Source organism: Tauraco erythrolophus, chromosome 5, assembly GCF_009769465.1.
Source record: "Tauraco erythrolophus isolate bTauEry1 chromosome 5, bTauEry1.pri, whole genome shotgun sequence".
Classification (NCBI taxonomy): domain Eukaryota; kingdom Metazoa; phylum Chordata; class Aves; order Musophagiformes; family Musophagidae; genus Tauraco; species Tauraco erythrolophus.
Window position 1 is genome coordinate 67,935,654 of NC_141469.1, and position 25,411 is coordinate 67,961,064.

General features: G+C 38.8%; 1 protein-coding gene across 1 annotated transcript in view; it reads right to left on the reverse strand.

The window, feature by feature from the left end:
• Positions 1-998: 998 nt before the first annotated feature.
• RAPGEF2 (Rap guanine nucleotide exchange factor 2) overlaps positions 999-25,411 on the reverse strand; it is a 201,007-nt gene continuing 176,594 nt past the window's right edge. Inside the window, 14 exon segments of the mRNA XM_086611761.1 lie at positions 999-1,659; positions 2,943-3,248; positions 5,776-6,335; positions 7,923-8,148; positions 9,466-9,534; positions 10,526-10,678; positions 12,568-12,753; positions 13,581-13,804; positions 14,860-14,883; positions 15,459-15,582; positions 15,670-15,881; positions 17,493-17,876; positions 18,127-18,367; positions 23,515-23,672. Of these exon segments, the coding sequence (XP_086467887.1) occupies positions 1,634-1,659; positions 2,943-3,248; positions 5,776-6,335; positions 7,923-8,148; positions 9,466-9,534; positions 10,526-10,678; positions 12,568-12,753; positions 13,581-13,804; positions 14,860-14,883; positions 15,459-15,582; positions 15,670-15,881; positions 17,493-17,876; positions 18,127-18,367; positions 23,515-23,672 (2,893 nt within the window). The 3' untranslated portion in view covers positions 999-1,633.

The window sequence follows — 25,411 nt, forward strand, 5'->3', positions numbered from 1 at the left end:
GTATTTCTATATGCACATGAGGTCCATAGCCTTCAGAATAAAACTGGCAAATAATGCATATTACATGTAAAATTACAAATGCATAATTGACAATGTGATATATAAGCAAATAGACAAAAGCTATGATTACAGGAGAGAGAATTAAATAAAGCACTGACATTTGTTTGATACAGTGAAAAAACACTGCAATTTGATCTTTAAAAGTTGAAGCTATTTACGTTTATCTACTGATCAATATGATCAGCTGAGTTCAATGGAAAAAAAAAAAAATCCAAGACCAGCAGTTCCTCACATTTGAGTACTACTCGGATTGGCAGCCTTCACTTCTCCGGAGTCTGTGCAAAAACAACACAAAAATAGAGGGGAGGGTCATTTCAGTCATTATAGGGTTAATAGCAGCTGTGAGCAGGTGGTTGCTACACATTGGCCTTCTCTACACATGCAGTGTTCCATGAAGCCATTAACAGTTGTGACTATTTCTGCATTGCAAAGGCTGGCAAATCTAAACGTGTTATTTTTCATTACTTAAAGGCTCGTTTATCCCCTAATGCCAAAGTCAATAGATGGAGGTTACTAGATCAGTGTTAACAGCCGACACGAGCTGTGACATCCCAACTTGCCTTCACTGCAATGTTATCCAGTTAATCTTTCTTTCAATAGAACTACTATATAGTAAAAATAAAATAAAATAAAAATAATATATAACTTAAAGGTGGGGTTGCCGTCTGTCTCATTAGAACGGGACACTTCCTTTTTTAGTATGCCATCCTGTATTCCGTAAGGCACAGGTATGAGACACACAGTGTCCTCTTCCATCACCGGCCAGTTCTTTGTTCACACTAGACCCGGCTGAGGATGCCATTAACGTTAACATTTACAAACTTTTGAAGATTCCAGGGTGGGGCACATTAAGAGAGAAGCGAGACAGTCTGCATCCCATAACCTCTACCTTCCCACCTGCCCTGCTCAGCCACGGGATAGTAATATTCTCTCCAGGAGTCAGGCTGGCAACCCTACGTACAGGTACGAAATAATACTGTAGTTACTATGCAGACGCAGTATTTGATCTCCGAAACGCAAACGTACAAAATCGTAACAAAGGCGCTGTAAACAAGCAAACAAGCACTGCCTCCTTGAAGGATTCCAATGCATTTTCCTCTTTGTAGGTTAAAGGCCAAATGTAATTTGACAACTAGCTGATCTCATTATCCCAATGAGAGTAAGTGCTAGGATAGTGATTAAAATCTAAAAGGAAGATTTAAAAAAACCCTTCCAGGCATTGGGAAGTGCAGCCAGAGTTAATCATCCTGATGTGGTGATCTTGGAATTTGGAATGATACTGTGTGATGTGGCAGACAGCGACAGTGGTAGCTTGGAGATTGCTGCACTGTGCATTTCAAGCAACACAGTTTGAAAAGTGCCAGGGCGATTTCTTCACAGTATTTCACATGCAAGGGGAGAGGGGACAGAAGGGGGAGGGGCGGAGGAAGAAGCCCCATGCTGCTTTAAGGCAGGGAAGGAGGCAAATAGGTCCACCATCCTTTAACTATAGTTCCAAGGCTCCTATTCTAGGGACGTCTTCTTGTGCTCTCCTTTAAGGTGGCTCACTCTGGATCCAGAAAAGCCCCAAGTCTTAGACAGCAGAGACTTGTTCATCTTCTGCAAACACAATAGGATAGGGGAAAATAGAATTTAGTTCATATAGAACAAGACTGCTACTGAATGAAACAACCTGTACTGTGCTCGTGTGTTGTCCGTGTTGTTATATTAGGTATATATTTTAAAACAATCTAGATACCTGTATATTTTAGGTTTCATGAGAAGTATTCCTTTAGGTATATATTTTAAAACAATCTAGATATCTGTATGTTTCAGGTTTCATGGGAAGTATTCCTTTGTAATTTTGTAATCAAAGAAAATAAGACAATTCCTATAACTGAGCTAGGTGCAGTTTCTCAGCCTGAGGAACACAACAGCTGCTCCTAGGTACCCAAAAGCTTCATAAAGCCATCTTACATTTTTCCCTGAATATACCTGTGATTTATTCAAATTAAGATTGCCTAAAAATTGAGTGCAGCTTTAGTCATGACTGATAGAAAGAATTAAAATTCTCTGTCACGGTAATTCTCAAAGTTTGAGGCAATATGATTAAGGCAGACTTCATTTTTTTTCCATCACATTCAACTGTGCAGTTCATCCTGCACATAAAGCCTACGTAACTAAGCAGCTAGGGAGGGATGGGGAAAGTTACCCTTTCTATCATTAAGCAAAACGAAGCATTCAAACATGTGATTTAGGCACTGCCCTGCCTAAATTTTGAGCAAAGATGCAATCCAGCTACTCGTGCATTCAACAGAAAAACAGATCTATCACTGTAGCTGAGCTAAAGCGTAGAGATACAGACACACCTGGGCAAGGAAGGTAGCAAAAGAGTAGTAGGCTTATTATGTGAAGCAGTTGGCGTGGAAGACTTAGTTTCCATGGTGTTAAGAGTTTCAGGTAGAATGCGAGCAAATATCCAAATAAACCTGACCAACGATGCTCTATAGGGTGGATGGGCAGGTGTTCTATAGACCAGGATACTTTTTTCACCATTAAACTAAAAATTAGTGCCAAATGGTAGGTACGCTGAAAACTTTTAGGGCAGGCAGGGCTGTACCTGGTGAACACAGGCATCTGCAGAGAAGCTGCCTAAGCCAACTGCTTGCTCGTCCAAGATTCAGGTGGACCTACATTCCAAATTTTAAATTATATGTAGGATGTACCGAATTCCTCCCCTTCCAAAAAGTTAACAAATAGCAAGTTTTGAAAGATGGAAGAGAGCTTGAATTATGGCAAGAATTTCTATGGCGGAACACATTTGCGTAATTTGCTTTGCGTCTGTGAAAGCACTGACCATTTTTGCATGCATCATACTCAAAATCTAACAATTAGAAATTTACCATCTTCCTCTGTGGAAAACCCTTGAGATGGATAGTGAGCAAGACGTGGATCTGACTCATTTGGTTTATGCCACTGAGGTTTGTTCACAGGCCTGCTAGTTGAATGGCCATGAGGCTGCTGCTGCGGAGTTGATGTCCCATGGGTCTCACATGTCCGTGCCACCATTCTAGACCTCTGAAGTGCTATGTTGTAATCTGGAGGCTTTCTGGTTGGATGGGAACCACCTTCTGCAAACTCAGCAATAGGTATTCCTACATAACCAGGAGGAGTTGGAGGTGGTTCCCGATATCGACCCTCTTTTCGTGCTGCAGGAAAAACAACAGATTATTATAAGAGATAGTAAGAAGAAAACTGCTCAAAGGAAAATAAACAAAGTTAAATAAACATCAACCAACTCAACAACCCAGAAGGAAAAGATCTGAAGGACAAAAGTTAACTACTATACGGAAGACAACGACATCTTGTAAAATAAACCATGCAAGAAAGTATAGAATATACAACATACACAGGATATAGCTGTTCTTCCACTAGTGAAGCATTGGTCTAACAAAATTCACCAAATTACATGGTGAATTTGTTCAAACTTAGCAACTGAGGTTGTTCCATCAATCATATAGAATAAAATGCACACTTATCATGTGGAAGACTCAAAAGTCCACAGAAGTGGCAACCATCAGGAATACTGGCATCTCCCCAAATGCATGACTATCTTAATCCTGAAAATGGGCTTTGTACCTAAGAGCTCTGAAACGCTCTTGTTTTTAGCATCTTGCAGAGGAAAAAAAACCACAACAACAATGCACCTGATGCATTGTTTCTTCCTACAAATCTCACTACTAATGAGACATCAGCTACAGTATCAAAAGGTAAGGAAGAGAAGTGGGCTTCATCTTCATGCTTTCTGTATGCATTACTGCCCATTGGTCTTACGGTTGCATTCTCTGCCCGTAAAACTTGCAAAGTATGCCTGTAAGAGCCATGATTGAATATGATTTTACGTAGGAGATGGAAAGACCGCCACCTACTTTGTGGATCTCATTGAGGCATAACTGTTTACCTGAACAAAACGTAAGTCTGGGCATACTTAGAAGTCCTTTCTTGCAGAGCATGACTCTCTATTTTGGAGTTATGTACTTAAAAAAGTCTGCTGGGGCTTTGATACTGAACACTTTTTGTGGGTCTAGCCCTTTAACACACGACGGCTCAATTTACAGTACAAAGGTGAACGCAGCAGGAAAAACCGCTGACACAGACAATTTACTCTCCACAGCTTGTCATACGTTGCACATTCTTGCACAAGTGGTGATGACAACATCACCCTGCATTATACAGCATGGAATTGACTGAAAGGGCAGTACAAGCTTAAAATGGACTGGTGCTACTAGGATGTGAGATTTTATAGACTGAAAACAAAAGTCTTGTTGTTATAACAAAACCAAATAGTTGCCAAGAGAATCTAAGTATTTTTTGGACTAATTGTTTTAACTGAGCAAAGCAGCTCAGTTAGAACTGAGAAGGTTCTGAGAAATTTTATTTGAATATTTCTGAAAGGTAACTTTGATACAGAAGAAATTCTGTAGAAAAATTCTGTTGAAATACTCCAAAACATCAACGTCTATTCAGTGCAAAAGAACCATGTAAAAATAGTGGCTTCTGTTGGAGTGATATGTAGAGTTACATTTGCAGGATAATTAGTTAATAGTACTGAACTGCATGAAAGTGTATGGATTGAATTTTCAGATCTCTTTCATGTTCTCTCAAGTCTCTAAAAATATAGTGGAAAGCAGTGCCTTGAGAGGCAAGTTTGGACATGCTTGTTCCACACTTTGGTGGAAACCAAGGGCTTCAAAGAGTAAAATTAGAAAGGGGCATGAATCAGAACCTGGAGTCCTCAACCGAACAGCTTCCTTCTCTTCATAGTTCAGGGATTCAGATCTGCATCCAAGCTTTGAAGCAATGGGCCACTGCTAAGCAATATACTTGGGCAGAAAATGGAAAAGCAGTTTATCACTGTGGTCTCAGCACGACCTCAATCTGGCAGACTTTTTCAGCTGTATCAGCGCAAAATGGCTTTTAGATAGTTCTTCCTATTAGCCTGAAGAAAAGCAAAGTGAAGGGGAATGAAAGGAATGAAAGAGGCAAAAATGCAGATGTCTCGGATGGCCCAAAGACCGAGATGTGTAGAAGGAACAGTATGAGAAAAATGTTAAGCTCTGCCAAAGACACCTTCATATTAACTTATATGTTATCTGCTTGGTCTTTTATTGAACGATTACAAACGTATTTCAGCTCTAATTTCTCAGGAACCTCTTCAGTTTCAGCAGTCCAAAGAAACATCTCAGCTGGTATTTAAGCACAAAGTGACCCTATTTTCAGAAGTAAGGAATATTCACAATTATCAGACAAGTCATACAGAAGTATAAAGCAAAAGGCTTCTAAAAAAATCAGGCCACATTTATTAAGCTATCTAAATATAGAACGTGGAACCTTACTGTGAAGAGAAATTCACATTTCAGAACAGACACCTAAATACATCAACCTCTCAAAACACTGTCCAGCAGTTGAGCTAGGTTTTTTGATGTATGGCAGGCTCCCTTGAAACACAAAGGAGCTGCCAGAACTGAGAATCAACAATAAGTGACATTTTCCCTAGCAATAAATGCACACCTAAAAGGGAAAGTTTGAGAGAGACTACAAAATGTTTGGTTCTGCTTTTGAAAAGAAAAAAAAAAACAACCACAAACCAGACAGAAGAAATGCAGTTTTAGAACAATGCAGAAAACTGTAGGCAAATTAATAAAAAAACTTCACAGTAAACAAAGCTTAACTTACCAATAAGCCCCTTTGTATTACTTGATGATACTGCTATATGAGTGGGCATGGGAGCTGGCTTTGACTCCTCTGCTGGTACAGATGTTATGCTACTGGTATCAGCTTCAATAGAAACATCCTTCCCACCCCTCCGCTTTATGGTACCTGTATCACCTTCCGAGTCCTCTCCCCAGTATCCTGTTGAGGATGCCCAGCTTGCTCTGGACTGTGCTTGATCAAGGCCCTCCCTACCTTGACTTTGCCTGCCATACTTTGTGCCATGATCGGGGAACATCAGCTGGTCCATATGACTGCCCGAGGCCCACAGTCCTGCCCCATCGCCTGAACTATCGAAATGAGCATGTCCAAAAGGCAGAGTCTCCCAGCTTCTCTGGTGCTGTATTGTTTGTATGTTGTCATGAGAACCACTTGAACAAGAAGTCCAGCTACCACGGCCACTGTCAGCTGCATCGAGTGAAGCTCTGTCCCCCTGATCCTGTGACAGCTCTTCTGTACTAGGAGAAGAAAGCACAGTTGCTCCAGCATACAGGCCTCTGGTTTCTGACAGTGGTGCGTAAGAGCTAGATGCATATTGAAGAGGGGGGGGGGAGGAAATAAAATCCAGTGTTAGAATTGGAGCTCATTTACAAGACACATGAAGAACTCGACAGTCAAGAGAAAGGCAAACATATGGAGAGGCTGGACTAAATGACCTTTAAAAGGTCCCTTCCAACCCAAACCATTCTATGATTCTATGACTGAAGGTTTTGATTCAATTTATATTATTTGCATTAATTCCTAATTCAATTTTGAGAATAGAACACTTTCCTTTCAAGCTCATCCTCAATAAAAAAAAAAACCTACTGAATAGATATCCTGACAAAAATTAACACTTCAGTGGAGTCATTTCAAAAGGTCATTTCTTAACTTTGCAGAAGACCTTTAAGACAGGCAAATCACATTGACATATATAAAGGGGAACAGACAGGGTTTCTACTGTTTTTCCAGCCATGTGAAGCAAAGGATCAAAAGTTAGAAGAAGAGTTCTAGCGGGAGGTGGCTGAAATTCAGGTTTAGGTTTTAGCTTTTCAGATTTTTTTTTCCCCTGCTTAGGAAATTCTGAAAGCCAACTTTTCAGCATTTCTTGCAAATGGAAATCTATTTTAACCTTAATTTTGGAAATACATGCCACTTCGTAGAGCGAGCATGTTCTCTGTAGCCTTTCAGCGATTAAGTAAGCCTGACACTATCACTTACATAGCAGCACTGAAAACCGACAACGTGTCACTTTTGTTTAGCAACTATCCGGGCTCCCGGGATTTCTCCTTCCAGGGCAGCTTGCTACGCAGACTGGAACCCTGCTCTTCCAAATATTTAAGACATCTGATTAAAGAGTTTGCAAAGCCTGGGATTCCCAAAGGTGAAGTAGACTGGTTTTGGAACAGGCCTGCCATCCACAGATCCCTCAGGATTAAAAACCCTGAAACCATTCAGAGGACTGAAGCATCCAAATAACAGCTCAGAAAAGCAAGTGGAGACTAAGTAGAAGCCAGAGCTCCAATTATTTTCAGACCAAGGCTCACTGCTAGAGATTTAGAGAACTCCTCACAGCACTAGCTTCCCTACCATTACAGAAGTTAATTACCTAGAAAATTACCTAGAAAACCAGCAGCCTAATGTGAATTTTAGCTTCCAATTATTGTTGACTAGGACAGATATTTGGGGAAAAATATTTTTGGGTTAGATAAATATGCACTTTTCTATGAAACGGACTGGAAAATTACTAGCTATTTCTGTTCTGAGCTTGATCACTTAATAATTGTATGAATAATTTCTTATCTAATGCAGTTAATTCCCTATCTAGAAAACAGACTAGCATACTAGCCTGCCAAACAGAGGATAATCTATGGCACTACTAAACGCTCAGATGATAAGATCTACAGCAGTAAGATTTTACCTCAGCAGACCTCATCACACACTGAGGAGTTCAATCTTTTCTAGTCAGAAAATGGTACATTATCACAAAACGCACCATTGAAATAGTGAGTTTTAAGAGCAAGGGAGAAAACATTTGAGAGAGATACACGGAAAGTTACATGAACAAATATATGTATACATGCCACTACAAATGAAAGTATAATGTAAGCAAGTACAAGTAAAATTCCTACCCTAAGCTGTATTGATCTGGTTCGATCATGATTCTTCTATCAATCCTTCCCACACCAAGGTTTGTCTCCACGATGCTGACAGAATGCCTCTGTCTCCTCTCATCATGCAGGGAGACTGGCATAGAGTCAAAAGAGGAATTGCTGACAATACTAGATCTGGAAGAAATTTCGCTGTGACCAGAATCTGAGAAGTTATCCACCGTGCCGCTCGGAGCCAAAGTATAGCCTGCAAAGGGAACGTCATGTTAATCGGACTCTCTGAGAAGCGTTCCCCATTATTGCCAGGCAGCCGGCAACATTTGCTACTGCTACCACAGTCAGTCAAAGCTACCGTTACGTTTTATTCACAGAACCAGCACTGCAAACGACAAAGATGCACAGTAGAACTGCATAACCCTCTGTGTTCTGTCTCTTAATGAGATGTATCAGGTTGTTGGAACATGCACTACTTATTTAGAAACTGACTGCTCACCTTCCTTCTTCTCTGCTCTTCTCCCCAAAATTGTTTTCAGATGCATCATCATACTTGCATCCCTGCATTATGAAATCTCACTTCTCAAAAAACTGCCTGTACATAAACACTGTCTCCAGGATTGGAAGGAAAGAGATGTCCTGGACAAGTAATCCAAGAGACCCTCTCACACAGTTTTGCTGTTCTGCAAAGCTACAACTCAGAGATGAACAGCAGATATAACGTGAAGCACAGATGTCTGGGCTGACTGCTTATTACGTATCTTGTCTGAGAGAAGGCCAGATTCTCAAGCTTTCTTTGTGGCACTTGGCTAACTAATTGCATTCCAAATAGGATACATTACAAGAACTATACCTTGATTTGGAAGTAGCATTGACGCTGCCAGACTGAGATAAAATCTGCAAACCATGTCGGAGAGGCAAATTTGGCTTTTGTTTTAGTACCAAAGTTGAATGCTCTTGCCAGCTAAGTTAAAGATCATTAAACAGCATACACCCACAAGTAACTGCAGTTTTCATTTTTTGCTTTTAGTCTACATGTGTCAAGATGACTTCAACCGATCTACCCCAATTCACTTGCTGAGAACATGGAATTAATGCTGCCATTTTTGTCTGAAATAACATACCACTAGCTTCATGTTGCCATCAAACCAAGGATTTCTTTCTTAAATTTATAATCATGTTTATGATTTGCTTTTTGCAAAGAAGTACTTTTCCCACTATGAGCCAAGTACAGAACTCCATCCTGTTTCCAAGAAATACACAGGCCTGATGGTATTTATACAAATTCACTCTTTGCTAATGTAGTATTTGGGAGAAATCACGATAGCCTACAAGGACTCCAGGTGATAATCTAAGTCTTCTCTACATAACATCCTCCTCCATTTGACCTTAGCAAATATCACTTCAGTAGAGATTCTGCATAGGCATTTGCACTTTTTTGCCATATTCATCTCTCCTCTTTTCAGATCTCTGCTTATCCAATTGGATTTATTTTTTCTCCTTTGGTTTCCATAAGCCCCATCTATCCCACAGGTCCTTAGTGAATTGTTATTATTGTTGCTGTTCTCACTTCCAAGAGGAGAACTGGTTAAGTGAATTAGTCTGGAGCCATAAGGCCTCAACTGATTGGCACTGCCACCTACCACATTAAGAAAAGGGCTTAGCTATCCATTTGATAAGAAAGTACAAAATGTGAAATACTTTTAGGGAAAGTTATTGCTACAGGGAAGTCTCCAACACACTCATCTCTAGCATTCTGAATTTCTATTGTGGGCACTCAATCTCAAAATATATATCTTACCATACTGTTATATTTTTAACTGTTAAACTGAACTTCTGTAATATTCTGAAAAGAGAATAACTTAGAAATTATCTGTGATACAACTAGGTTATCATACTTCCAAAGGGACTTGCTTTTTTGTTTAAACTACAGGAAAATACCTCCATTCTGTTTTGTCAATTCATAACCAGAACAAATACAATGACAAAACAAACAGGCTTTAAAAAAACCCCTTTAAAGTCCTAAATTCACTTTAAAAAACAACTATATGAAGTCACTTAAGAAGAACTCAGTCAAGAAAGCTCCAATGTGTAATACCACTCCTCAAATATCCATATATATTGTTTGAATAATTAATCAGGTTGCTAGTAAAACATTGTGTATTAGTGATTTGAATCCCAAATATCTGTCTGTCCTACACAGGTCACATCCGATTCAGACGCATGGCACAGCAAATAATTCCTCTAATAGGCTATTGTGCTCAATGCTGTACAAAAATGTTAAGTTTCAATCTGCACATCCCTCCACAGGCAGGAAACACTGATGATGGGAATGTTTTTGTCAGAAGCAGCTGCAGTGAGAGTGACCTACTGCATCAAATCCTGTATCAGATCAGGCTACCTTTCCTGGCTTTTGCTAACCACAGAGTTTTCAGGTATCTTTGAAATCAGGTTCCCAAGTATCCTTTCATGTTTCCCACTGTGTGCCACACTTCCTGCCCTCTTGCCAACCATATGTGACAAAACCAGGAGCAGCACTAATTTATCCTGTATGTCCAAATTCTCTCTCAGAAGTTTCCAAAGTCTATAAGCTTCAGGAAACCAGATGAGAAATATTGCACATCTAATACCTTTCCTGGGAGAGCTCTGTGGTGAAGTTGGAGGAGAAGACAGCTGTGAAGATGCACTTGAGACTGTGTCTTCAGATTGTTTCTTGTGACGATCCAAACTTCCTTCTTCAGACAACGAAAGAATTTTCTTTAAAGCTTGTGGGGAGTTAATGCCTTAAAAAAGAATAATGCAGATAGATGTAAAGTCCAGTGTAAAAATATCTTTCTGTTTCGTAATGCATTTATAGAGCAGATGCCATATATCTGTGAGTTTCTGACACCATCTTAAATGAAGTAAAACATTTAACCCTACTCTTGTTTAAAATACAGCACTTTATTTCTGCATATTAGCGAAGCTGGCCTTTCATTCTGGCCACCTAAAATAAATACTTGGTCACAGAAAACACAACGCAGATTTGGTGTTGCAGAACACTGCCTATATAATATATAAATCAAGGATATGCATATTAATGGTCACCGAGAAGCTTTAACTAAAATTATGTTGGATACAAACACACACAAACCTCCGTGGTAAGTGAAGGTTTATATATTAAGAACTGAAACTATTCTCCTGTTTCTTTTCTATTCAGAGTTGCCTAGAAGGTCAAAGAAAGCTGGAAAGAAGATGAATAAGATTAGGCGTACAAAACAAGGTCATCCTGCAGCTGCCTTTCTCCCTTTCCCTTTCATTTTTGAGAACTATCTCTGCACCAGTTTATTTTGGGAAACTAAAGAGTAAAAACATCCTGAAGATGATGTATGATGCAAAGATCTAGGGCATCTATAATTGCTTTTCTCAGGCCACATTTATCCATCCTTCTCTTCCTTTCCCCTCAAAAATCCATCCTGAGACAGTCTTAAAAGTGAAGATGGAGTTTCTCTGACGATTTTCCCAATGTTTGTGGTAGAGGTTATTTTCAAGCATTCTACAGAATTTATTTTTGATCTGTTAGATCACAATGCTGCTATCAATAATTTACAGCTGTTTCATCAACATAACCTAGTCAGTTTTCAGAAACTTTCCCACCACAAGTTAAAATGCAGTCTATGTTGCTTCAAAGTCCTTTTAAGATTAAAATTTAATGGTAAAATCAACAAGAACCAGATGAATATTGAATTGTTCCTTGCTCATTTTGCTGCTTCTAATGTTTTGCTAGCAGCCTAAGCAGTGCACAAGTAAAGCTAATAAAAAGTGAAATCAGAATTAAGCTCCTCTGAAATTACCATCAAGCAATAGGAAGGGCCAGTTATGCTACATATAGTGGGTAATAGTCTGTGGGCCCTATGAGGCCAGGTATTCTCTCAGTAACATCCCTGATACGAGCGCCCAGGAGACAGCATACCTCCCGAGACAGCGCATCGGGTCGGCAGATGGGTGCCTCCGTACCTCTTAGGAGGGAGTCTGATTAGGAATATACTGATTAGGAATACTACCATACTTTAAGTGATATGTAAGAAGTTCTTTAATAATGCATATATGTTATGTACACATGCTGAGATACAGATCTGTAAACCAGGTTAGTAGAAATTCCTATCGTCCAGTATTTTTCTGAGTGACACACAGGCAGCAACAACCAAATAACAACAATAAAAGAGCGCTAGAGAGCCGAAGTCAAAGGGACAATCCTCAACGTGAAACTTCAGGCCTACATTTCTAGCAGGACTACCAGTTTGAGGAGGCCTGAATTTCACATTAAATGTTCAACTTTTGAAAATCACAAAAACTTCTGAGGCATCTCAGATGGATTGCTCAAAAACTCCAAGTCACTAATCCTTTGGAAAAGTTAAGCCAAGACCTTGGGACAGACAGTGAGAAACACTCTTTTTCCAGCTGTTAGTAACAGGTAAATACATATAGTGATTAAATTGACAGGATTCTTTCCTAGATTTCTTTCTTTCCATTTCTAGAGAAGAGAATTATGCATACACACACTGCATGCACTGGCATAATCTGCACACAGTACTACCAGAAGTGTCAGAATCTTATTTGATTAAAAATGTCCCCCTGACATAAGCGAACAAACTTCAGAGTATTAAACTGAAGGCTTCACTGTTCCACTTACCGAACGGTGGGAGGTCTTTGACTGGCACTTTCTTGCGAGAGGGATAAAGAGACACGGCAGGGACCTGCAACGCTTGGTTTACTTTATGTTGCTGCTGCTGCTGCACTTTCTGCTGGATGCCTGCCCGGGGGGCCACCGGTGACGTTTCAGATTTTCCAGATCGCTTGTCTCCTGTGTTCTTCGGCACTTTGCAAGAAATGGGAGAAAGCACAGAATGACTACCAGCTAAAAATATTGTGGGAGTTTTAATCTGAGCAGTGCAAAGCCCTCCAGGTAATAATGAAAAGGTGCTCAAATACTTGTACAATTAATACAGTAGGATACCTTTAGAGAGAAAAGATGAAAAGAGGGGGAGATTTAATTCCATTTAAAATCTGTACATCAAAGAACATTCACTTTCTTTTTCAAAATAAAACTCTCACAAATGACTATTGTTATAGTTATCAAAATCATAACCAGAAGTTATACTAGGCTAACCATAAGGTCTACAACTGGTTTAGAATGAATATATAATTACTACTTTTTGCTACCCTGACGGAAGAGAAGAGCATAAGATACAGCATTCCCTCAAATCAAAATGAAACCAATATCTAGCACAAGGTCCCCCTCTGCTGCAGCCAGGTACAGTTCTCCAACACTTGGACACAAGGAAATCCCCTTTTCTCTCTCAAGGCCAAGATATCCAGGACGACCAACCCTGTTCACACCGACAGCCTGAGTTCATCAGAACCGTAGAGACACTTTGGGCTCCTCCATACCCTTTGTATGGACAAACCTTAAGAACCCTTGGGCACTTCAACATGACATCCTCTGAACACCTTATCTCCTATACAAATGCTGTGTCTCTACATTGCTGATCTGCAAGATGATTTCCTTAAGATTCATAGCTGTTCAGTACTTGAAAATGATTCGACATATAATTTTCCACCTCATTGTCTAGTTACTTCCTTGGAGAAGAAACAGAGGTATATTTAACAGTTTCCTTGAAATCCGTAACAGATAACAATGCTCACACGTGTTGGTGGCTGGCTCACACTGCAGAGACAGTGTCTGGAGGCTCTCTTCATCCATTTCCAGATCCAAGTTTGAGAGATACTGCTTTACTTTCCGTGCCATCTGAGCATCTTCGTACAGTTTTTTAGCATTAAGGAAGGAGCTGCGACGGACCCGCTTTTTATGACCCCCAGTTTGCGCAACATCCAGCACGGCTGCATTCGCACTGCCCTGGCTGAGAGACCTGGAGTGAAGGGCGGGCAGGAGAGTGAGGAAAGAGGGGAAAAGTATGACTTAGTCCAACACAGTATCACTTGATAAACATGAACCGTGCAAAAGATTGCATGAATGTCAGTCTATGGTCAAAGCTTACATGCCTCATTCCAGTAAGTCAAACAGCTATAACAGATAGGAAGATGAGGGTCAGCAAATCTTTTTACTTGGTTACAGGCACTATTTTAATTACATAAATATTTTAACCTCTTCTGCTCCTACTAGGCAATATCACTTCACACATCTAGAAAAGCATTCAAGCTAGCTCTCTCACGTAAGCCAGCTGCTGCAAAGATTGGAGTATTAGGAAAAGCTCATGCAGTAAGGCAATGCTGACAGAAGACTATAGTTGAGGTTCAAATTTAATACATATACAAAAGATGTTTTGAAAGCTCTCTAAATACTTTTTAAATCAGACCATATACAAAATTTACAGCTTAGTTTTACAGAATAGAACTTCCCTGTAACTTGCTACGTTGAAGACAGCTTTTTGTTAAATAAAATGATCAGCTAGTTCATGATGAAATACACATCATGCACATTTCAATGTATGTATGTCTATATGAAAGCTATGCATTGTTCCTGAACTGTGAAGAGTAAAAATGATGGCTGAATTGTAATATGAAAATAAGTTAGTTTAGCAGATGCTGTAAATTTTAACTTTTGTATTTGATTTTGAAAATTGTTTATTAGGCATAAGAAAGTTAACAGCAATTTTCAGCTGTTGCAATCTTGCCATTTTATAATTTTTCTTTTACTGAAAGTCACTTCCTTTGGTGATTTAAATTGGAGGTGAGGGAGAAGATGACCCCACTCCTATCTACAACCAATTATAAATAATTTACAATTTTTGTGTTTTAACCTCAAAAGCAAAAGCACTCCTGGATTAAAATGTACTGTCAGTAATAAAGGATTAAGAAAAAAAAAAAAAGTCAAAGCACCAGAAAATTAAAGATAGCAAGTAGGAAACAATGCAAATGGTAAGGGAAGAATGAATGTTTGTGTGTGTTGTCTCCAACCACTTACCCCAGACTCCTCCACTTCTTCTTCCTGCAAGTGAGAGCCAGGAAGAGTAAAGCATGGGTTTAAGAAGAGACAGAGAAAGATCACAAGCTCAGAAAGAAAAAGACTAGACCTCAGGACAAGCAGTTCTGGAAGCCCACAAACAGTAAAAAGAGCCTTGACTTGGGCATACAGTCAGATATTACAAACTCTTCTAGATCAAATTAAGAAAAAGAGTATGCAATAAGCTGGTCTAACATGAAGCCAAAGTGCATTCACTCCGCGTTTTCTAACACCACTAGCTGACACTTTTAGATACATTCCCACTTCTGCTAAATCAAAACAGTAAGGCACGACAGTATCTCCCCCTCCCTCCCACTGACAAAATCTCATTTTTATGAAGTAACTGGCAGCCAAGGAAAATAAAACATTTTAATACATATTCACAAACACAAAATGTAATTTCTTCAGTTTTAGAACACAACATAATTTTGGTAAATTGTTAACAACCAACAAAAACCTCATACTCCACCAATACAACAAAGGGCACTTGAAAAGCACCTCTTGCCAACACCTAGCCTTCTCTCAGCCGGGAAAAGCTCTGTCTAACACAATACACTTACCTCGTTCTAAACATTAAAGCAGGATCCATGTTCACAGATGCCATGCGACCAACATGGCGTATCTCCTTTGCAATCATTCTCAGCTTCTCAAAATTGACCAAGCCCTCCACTTTTGAATCATTTCCTACAATCAATAATTAACAACATCAGTTATTAGGTAGCAAAGTTAGTTTTCCTTAGCTGGTAAAAGATGATGTACTTCTGCTTTTACCTTCATGAAGGAACGTAAGGTCTTTTTTGATAACAGGAAACAGGGGGATAATAGGAGGCTGAAGGTTTTGGCTGTTAAGGACATTACGATATTTTGCCATATTCCTAGATGGATCAAACAAGTCCTGTAGATCTTGAAACAGTTTTTCATACTTGCTTGGAAGCTTTTCCCAAGTAGCTCGGAGCCTTGCAACTGGTGCCAAATTCAGGCCACTTGAAACAAACAAAAAAAAGTGCAAAACAAGTTCAAGAACAACAGAAAGAAAGAAAAAAATCCTAGAAAAGGCCAAGCTAAATTTTGTATGGGAGAAATACCATATAGCCAGAACAGCGTAGTACAGCAACATGAATAAAATAACAAGCAAAAACTTCCTTTGTCCGTGTCTATTACAGAGCAACTAAGATCATTTGTATAAAAGCTACAAAAACTGAAGATACCTGCATGATGCAACCATAAGCAGGTAAGTATGGATGAGTAAACCTTATACAGAGTACGTACTTATTACTTTGGTGCAATGTCTGGATTTGACAACAATATCATAATCTACAAGTAATCTAAGTGGATCACCACTTATTTCCAGGTTCCAAGAGTGGAGGAAAAATCATCTTCCACCTCCATAATGTTTAGGTGGTGACAGCACAGTGGGCCCACCATCTTGCTGCAATAAGCCATCTGACTTTGTTGTGTCTAAATAAAATTGTTCTTCACCAACTCAATACATTTGAGGCTATTCTGAAACTGTAGCTGGTACAAAAACCAGGTGTTTTTTTCCACCAGCATTTGCAAAAGGAGTACCTTACACAGTGGCCAGCCTGTCTTGCTATTCATTTCTACATATTGAAGGAAAGTTTGGTATCTAGAATCTTTCCTTCCTTCACGTTTTTGCTAGCAGGTAGGTTGCTTTTATTTCTCATAGAGGTCAGCTGAAATAGCTGGGCTAAATCTCTAGATTTTTATGTCTCAGAGACGCTGACTGATTATCAACATGGATCTTTGACTTTGGAGTTTGCCTCTGGTTTTGAACATCATTCAAACATGATCTTCAGGAAAAATGTCATATTCGATGAATATGACAAGGACTTTTGCCAGAGACGGTGATAAAATTATCATTTTAATGCAATTTACTCAAGCTTTTTCATAAGAGGCAATATTCAGGGATTCTTCTTTTGCTAGGTTCTTTCTGCCTAAGTTGGGAGACTCTAAAGGAAATGCTAATGCTTTGAAAACATGTATAAACACACACAGAGTTTCTTCTCCTCCTTTTTATTCCAAAACTAAGAAAGGTTTTCTGAGATTTTCAGTGCTTTTTTTTATTCCTACTAAAAGATCTTTATTTACAGCTTATTATATGGCATTGTAGTCCACTACTATTATCAGAGTTCCATCCAAGAAACTGCTGATACAAAGAAAACCAAAGGCAACATATCATGGCTCAATGAATTCAAGATACTGGGAACTATGTATAAAATTATAAGCTCTGTTTGGGAAATTAAAGAAAAATTTGTTATAATTTTTCTTTATATAACTGCTCTTTCTTTTGGTCTTTGTTTTTGAACAAGTGCAGCAGTTACTCTAGTGCCATGTTCACCAATGACTCTTGCCTCACTGCCTTGAGGAATAAGTACATAATAGTAGCATTCCAGATACTATTTCAGCAACTGTTTCAATGTCAAGTTCAGAATTCTGGAAAACAGCGTTCTTATTGGATTGCCAAGTGTTGATGTTAGTAGCATTAATTGATCTACTCTGTTTAACACATATTTTTTGACTGACATAAGTGAGACTTTGCTTCTTACACAATTAAAATTATTAAGGGGCAATACCTAATGATGGCAAACATCGAGTTGAAGTTCTTGCATTCTCTGCAGTGTAGTGCTATCTTAATGAAATGCTTAATGATCTTCATCCTTTTCAGTTGGTTGGTTTCTCTTAGAATCTCAGAAGCTACCCAGAATGTTTCTTGATTTATCACCTCTTCAAACTTTTTAAGATTAGTGCAACCTGTTTTTGATTTGAGTTTAAACAAGTCATCTATGTATTCCGTGGGTTCAATATTACGGAATAGCTCAAAGTTTCTCATGGAGAGTTGGGTAGCCACCTCAACAGTACTAAGCTGTAGTAGGGAAATTTGACTTTCCCTTAGTAACTCTTGAGCATCTTCATCTGAACAAAGAGTTTCTGTTTCCATGTTGTTCTTCAGGTAATACCTGTAAAAACAAAATTCAAAAAGAAACTTGATACAATATACTCAAATACTAGTGAAAGTTACAGTAATGATCCAGTTGGAATCATAGAATAAATGGAATTTCCATAGGCTTAGGTATTAATTAGAAGTTATATAAGGAGCAATTTCTTGTAAAGAAACCGAATATTAATAATTAAATAATACTCCTATTAATGAGATTTTGACATAATAAACTAGCACTGTCAGCTTTAGCTCTCGGCCTCTAATCTCACCTGCCACTCAGCTGTATCCTGTCAGCAAGCTTGGATAACTGATCAGGAAGCCTCCTTTGCTTGATTACACCCTCAGGTGTGACAGAGACTTCACATAGTGAATATGCATCAGGGGTTGCAGTGAGAGCAAATTCCCTGATAGCCTGGATGACCACTTCCTTTGCTGTTGTGTCCTTACTGATCATGATGTAGCGACTTTGCTGATCTGCCTTGAAAACTCTCAGAACTTGATCTGGCAAGTCTGGAAAAAAAAAAATAGATGCAAGGTATGCAATTTAGTAAAGCAGAAAAAAAATTATAACAGTATAAGAACAAGAAACTATCAGTTACATTGAGTCTAATTACTAGGGCTATCAGTTTTTACTTCAGTATCACTATGTCAGCTCTCTCCTTATAAAACAGCTGCATTTTTTTTTTATTAATGAAATACTAGTTCTGTTAACAACAAGGAAAAGAAGTTAGTTATGCTATTGATGGGACAAGCCATAAAAATATGTTAACATTTCCAAAGTTTGGACAAACTGATGAACAGTCTGATTTTCACAGATGTGGAGTCCTGGTAAATTCCATTCCAAGTCTGAGGAAAAACCAAGGACACTCATCAACACTCTCCTATACACAGACATATAAGACGTTTAAGCAAATTAGGTGATAAGAGTGTCAGTCTTCCTAAAGGTGTTTTTAAGAAAGCACGCTCATTTACCGATGTCTGACACTCAACCATAGTGCCACACACAAAGGCAAGACGTGCACATATAAGTAGGTAGGAAGATGCATGTATAATGGCCAGCATGCATGTATGAACAAATAAACTGCAGTAGCACTAGTGCATCCAAGTACTTAACTATCAAAAATACTCTAACCTTGATACAATTAAATCATGACAACAAAAGTAATAGACTGAAAACTTGCTCTTTATTTCTTTGTGCTGATGTTTTAGTAACCAAGAACTAAACCCGCCAAAGACAGAAAAACACTTCACAAATATTCGAGTTCTAAATATACTATTGTCTCAAGCGACCGATGACAGAAAACTTACAGTAAACACCTACAAGGTGGCTTTTTTTAGGAAACCTGGAAAATTACCAGCGTAACTCTGATTGTTGGAATTGATATTTCCAAAAGCTTATTAACAGATTGGAATCTAGACCCATTAATCAACAGACGTTTCTTGATTGTTATCGTTATCATAGAATCATAGAATGATTTGGGTTGGAAGGGACCTTAAAGTATCATCTAGTTCCAACTCCCATGCCATAGGAGGGCATATTATAAAAAGAAAACAAAGCTAAAATTGTACAGCTATCTATCACTGGATTTTTTAACATAAGGTACTTTTAAATTACAGGATCAAGTACTTTATTTATTTAATTTCTTCCCTCTCTTGGAAATAACCTTTTCTAGTTTTGTGTGGCATGACATCTGGTCATCTGTTCTTTCTTTAATGAATATTTTTTTAAAAGAATTATTTATGTATTTTTTAGATCACAAAGATCGTACAAACAAGAAAATATGTAATAATAGAAAGCCTTCTGAATCCACAGATATAAACCGATCACTATTAAAAAAAGATACTGAAAAAACAGCTGCCAGGTGAAAACATTCACTTTGATACAACCATAGCCTTTTTTGACAAGACCTGAATGTGCATAACACATTCAAGTTACTACAGAAAGATCTATTCAGCAACAGGAATCTAGTGACTAAAGACCAATAATTAGCGTCTTCCCACTACTGCTGCGTGCCTCCAAAACAATCATTTGGAAAGCATTAAGATAAATCTCTCTGGTATGGGTTGATTTACATGCCACAAAGGCTGTTTAGGCTTAAATATATTAGTTTACAAATTTCATGCAACTAAGTCCATAACTCTTAAGCTCACAGTAGTATTTTTGCAACTTGATAAGCACTAACACTAAAACACATTAGAATTGAGTGATTACATCATCATTTACACATAATGGGCATCAGCATAGGCCAATTTTTAGCCATTTCCAAGTACTTGAGGAAAACGCACAAATACCTTATCACTAGCAAGCCAATTTTGCCTTTCATCGCCAACTCTATATTGACCCATCTTCCTTCAGTAATTACTTGAAGTGGCTTACAGAGCAGTGCCTGAAATAATTTCTACATTTTTTGACATCTTGAGAGGGGCAGATGCCAAAGATACAGCTGTTCAGAGATGTTATTAAAAAACAGAAGGCTCTCTAGATTTTGTTGCCTCTCGCTGTTACAGGAATACTCGCCGCTCAAAGAAACGCTATGAAGATGGGAAGCTCCTGTAAACAATACCAAGGTGGGAACTCAATACTCCCAAGAAACAAGTGTTTTGCACGAGGAGAAAATAACTTGCTCTGCTGGATCACTGAAGTCAAGATGAAGAAATGCAGAGAACAGCAAAGTACCATCTTCGCACTGTATTTTACTGTCCAGTTTCTCAGGCTGCATACCTATCAGAGCTGGTAGCAGAAGCACTACACAGAATACAGAAGGGTCTGCCAGCTATTGAAATGATTTATAGCTATAGCGATGGTAGCAAGCAATTCAGCACAATAATCTTTAAATAAAACAGCACTTAAAGAAAATTGTAATCACCCCCCTTCACTCCTTTTCAAAAAAGGAAACCGGAGTGGCAGGCTGAAGAAAGTAATACTATATAATAGGAATCTAGTCCCTTAGGAAGCTTGCATAGGGGAAAAGAAGGTACCAGTGACTGGCAGCTCATCATTACTATATTATTTTGACTTCCGATTGAATAGCAAAGACAGCACAAGAGAATAAAAATCAAAGTGCTATTGACTATTTGAACATTTGAAAATAAATCTTAAAAAGCATATTTGAAAAAGCCTGAGCAAATCAGAAGAGAAACTAAAATGACTGCTTGCAGATTTCAAGCTTAAAAAAAATGATGTTCTCATTTTCTCCTCAAAGCCTACCCTTCCAAAGCAGCAAGTTGTTTTATTTCTATCTGAGGGATATTCCCCAAAGCCTCAAAGGATGGCTGTTCTATCACTTTTCCCTTTCTTCTCCAGTGCATTCAATTTGGTGCAAGCTGCCTCCATCTCCATCTTTAATTTAGACCAAGGTAATAAAAGAAATTAAAATAGCAGACTTTAATTTTTTCCAAGTCTTAAAGTAAATAGAGGTATAATTCAACTCTTCTATCTACAATGCAACCAACCCTAAAGCCCTTAAGGTGTATGTTTTTTATTTCAGCCCCACTTTCTTCTCCTGTCCACACAGGGAAAAATTACATCCACAAACTACTTGAAAAATACTCAGTATGTGGACATTTGGGCAAATTTTAAGCAAATGAAATCAAAAAAGAGTTTTTTCTTAAATGAGAAAGCACTAATTACTTAATACATTTTCTACAAAGATAATGGAAAAACTGCTATAACACTGAAGCAATGGCATTACATGATTATTTATCTCATTTTCTCAAAGTAAAAGGCAAACAGTAGAACATCATTCATTTATTAAACTTCTCTGAACTCCATCTGTGATGGAAGGATCTTCAGATCCGTAATTGCTTTCCTTCTCAATTAATGGAGTTTGAGCTATGTGAGACAGTGATGCCCACAACTCTGGAAGTTAGCCAGTCGCTATGCTCGGCATTAGAAGCACATTAATTACCTAGAACCGTCTGGTCTAGGCAAATGCCAAGCTGGAGAATGGAATCTTCACCCATTTATAGATAAAGTGCTGATGAAAAGTTAGGTTCTTATTGATAAAGAATTTTTTCAAAGTGTTGGATCCTAGTCATTAGATAAAATACAAAAAAAAAAAAAAATCAATCTTCCCACTTTCACAGGAAAAATCTTAGACATCGGGACAAAAAAAAAAAAAAATCACATACCACCCTCTTGTAGTCTTCTCTTGCCCTAAAAAAACTTGAGATGAAGTGATGCTCAGTATCACAGTTTCAAGTGCGACAATCGCACCAACTTGGCCAGTATGTAGGCTGATGTTTAAGCGCCGTCTCTTTAGGTAAGGTTTGAAATCCCGCAGGCTTAGAAGGGCACTGAATTTTTGGTTCTACTTTTGAGAAATACTCTGAAGATTAGACTAAAATAACCCAGTGTCTGCACAGCTACCATCACCATATCCACCTCCAGCAGCTATGTTTTAATAGCAAAGATTTGGATGCTTAACTCAGAGAAGGTTTCCTACTAAGAACCTTTCTGCAACCAGATAAGAGCCTAAATCCCAGCCCCGCAAGGAGATCCAGCTAAACCCCTTCTCACAAGATAAGGCTCTCAAGTTTCTCATATTCCCCCCCCTTTTTCTCCCTCACTCGCCCCCATGCTTTGTTCCTCTCTGCTAAATGTGTTCATTTTTTAAGTATTTCAGAACTGGATTTTACATCACTTTTTATAAAAAGAATTCAGCATACAGCTGTAGGACAGGGTGACTGTACTCGGCACTGGTGAGGCCACACCTGGAATATCGTGTCCAGTTTTGGGCCCCTCTCTTTAAGAGAGATATTGAGCTCCTGGAGCGGATCCAGAGAAGGGCGACTAAACTGGTCAAGGGGCTGGAAAATAAAACTTATGGGGAGCGGCTGAGGGAGTTGGGGCTGTTTAGCCTGGAGAAGAGGAGGCTGAGGGGAGACCTGATTACAGCCTACAAATACTTGAGAAGGGATGGTGGGGAGGTAGGGGAAGGGATCTTTACATTAGTGATGGGTGATAGAACAAGAGGAAATGGGTATAAGCTTAGTCAGGGGAGGTACAGGTTGGATGTTAGAAAGAATTTCTTCTCTGAAAGGGTTGTCAGCCACTGGAATAGGCTGCCCAGGGAGGTGGTTGAGTCCGCATCCCTGAATGCATTTAAGAAAAGGGTGGATGAACTACTTAGGGATATGGTTTAATGGGGGATTAGGGATGGTTGGACTGGATGATCTCTAAGGTCTTTTCCAACCTAGAAATCTATGAATCTATGACTAATAGGGAACTTTGAAACTGTCCCTTACAGCTGTAGTATAAGATTATAGAAGTCTGTCAGAAAAAGACTGAAAGACGTGTCCTGTGTCCCAGTCCAATGCCTTTTTGCTCCACTGTCAGCTAATGATCTACTGTGCTATTTGAAAATACTGCAGCCTTTACAAGACTGATCTATCAGGGCAAATTATAAAATACCAAGCAAAACAATTTTTCAGTGGCCAAGAGTATTCAGGCAAGAAGAGGCACTCAGTATGCAACATACTTGAAAAATAGACATCTAATACATTTGGGTAAAGTATATTGGAGCAAATGCAATAAATTCTGTGTGGCTAATCTGTGGGCGACAGCATACAGTTAAAAATTCACACTCTGGAAGTCCAGGAAAGAAAAAAAAAAAAGGAAATTATAAGGTCAAGAACAGCAACAAAAGGATTCTTACCTGGAGTAGTATTGAAGTCTAAGATGCGGTGATGAGACTGCAGTAGATCAGGATTACTGGATGACAGGGTTCCACTGACAGGTAAAGCAGGAGGAATGTGCTTCGTTTGCCTCAGTCCCACAATGCTGTCATCCTGAGACTGACCAATTCCAATGTCACTTTGTCCAGAAAGAAACAAAATCAGAACTTACAGACATTCAGAGCTTGGGCTATACTACAGGGATGCAGAGATGTCTATATTGCTACGTTATCACACTTCCAATTGTTAGTATATTTAGAAGGTAAAATTCTCCAAACAACAATGTTTGCTGTCTAGTTTTGTCAACAGCATCCAAATGTCCACTCAAAGTGATTAGATCTGTGGCTCTCACTGCCAGAAGATTCTCATGTTCACCACTAAGCTCTGAGGAGCTGCTAGGCTCATTACTTTCTGACAATTTCTCACAGCGGCTAAGATCTTTATTCAAAGGCTGGTACATACCGCATCATTCTTGCATCATCCCAACACCCTAACTTTGACTAATACTGCTGTCCCCTCAGCGCTGTTTCCTAAGACCTTAAGATCTCTTCACTGAATGTGACCGAAGGGATGCCAGCTAACTCGGAAGGTAAGCATCCGCACTTAGGAGCTACAAGTATCCTCTCCAAAGCACCTGATAGTTGTAAATAAAGTATTCTGTGACAAAGGTGAAGGATTCTGTCTTTTAAACTGTAAAAGGCAGGGTATCTAAGGAGGTCAGCAGTGCTAGCTGGATCAGAGACAAAGCTATAATCATATGATAGCAGGCACTAATTCGCTCATTGCTTTTGAGTTCATAACCAGCAAGTGAAGGATGAAGTTGGAGCTAGCCATTGAACTTTTCTATATAAAGCTGCCAATCCTTAATAAAATACTCTGAGGGTGTAAAATGTTGAATGGCAGTCATTATAGAAAACAAAATTAAGAAAAAATTTAGCCACCATAGGCAAAGCCTTTTTAAAAGGATAACACATGTAAATCTGTATCTACACACGTAAATAAAGCATAAACCAGAACTTACATTTCATTGCAAACTGCTGCAACTCTAAGAAGTCAAGCTACTAAATTAAACGATGCAACACAAATGACCATTTGTACCCTAATTTTGGGCACTTAAGCTTCTGTCTAGCATTCTATCCATCCTCAGAAAACCTAAACAGAAGTAATTAAGGGCCTGATAATTATCCCTGTTGAGCTGTTACAGCACAAGCATCCTTTTGTGCTTACCAATGAATTACTTTACCCAGTACACTCTTGTACCACTTCTTTAAGTGCTACCAATTGAACAGTACTCTGGGAAGCTAGGTGCTATCTCTGGGCACTGAAGACAATTTTAATTACACAGGCACAGCAGCTGCTTTTTAGAAGGCAATGCAACTTGAAAAACGTTGGAGGAGTATCTCTGTATGATGTGCTTGGGTTTTCTAGTCGTTTTCTTTTTAAAAAACAACATAACTGTATTACCGAAATATTTGACAAAGTGTAAACCCCAAGCCATGAGGGTGACAGAAACACTCAAGTCCACTAAAAAATAAAAGTTCTTGAATTCTCTCTCAATCAGAAGTTAAGCTGAATCTGAACATCTGTATTTTTGCACTTGCATACAAAGCACAAAATACGGTGGTGACAAGCAGTGGTGATCAACTCAGCACACAGCACTTTTACACTAAGCCACAAGCAAGTAAGTCTTTCACTACAACTAAAAGCATTCCCAGCAATCAACGTCTTGTCTTTCAAGTAGGAACCACTCCACACGTAAATAAAAAAATCTCAACTAAACAAAAAACCCCAAAGCCCCCAAACCTCAAAACGCTTTCTGGTAGTTCTAAACAAACATATAATAAATCTCATAAATGTGCCAACACCAGCATTTCCTCT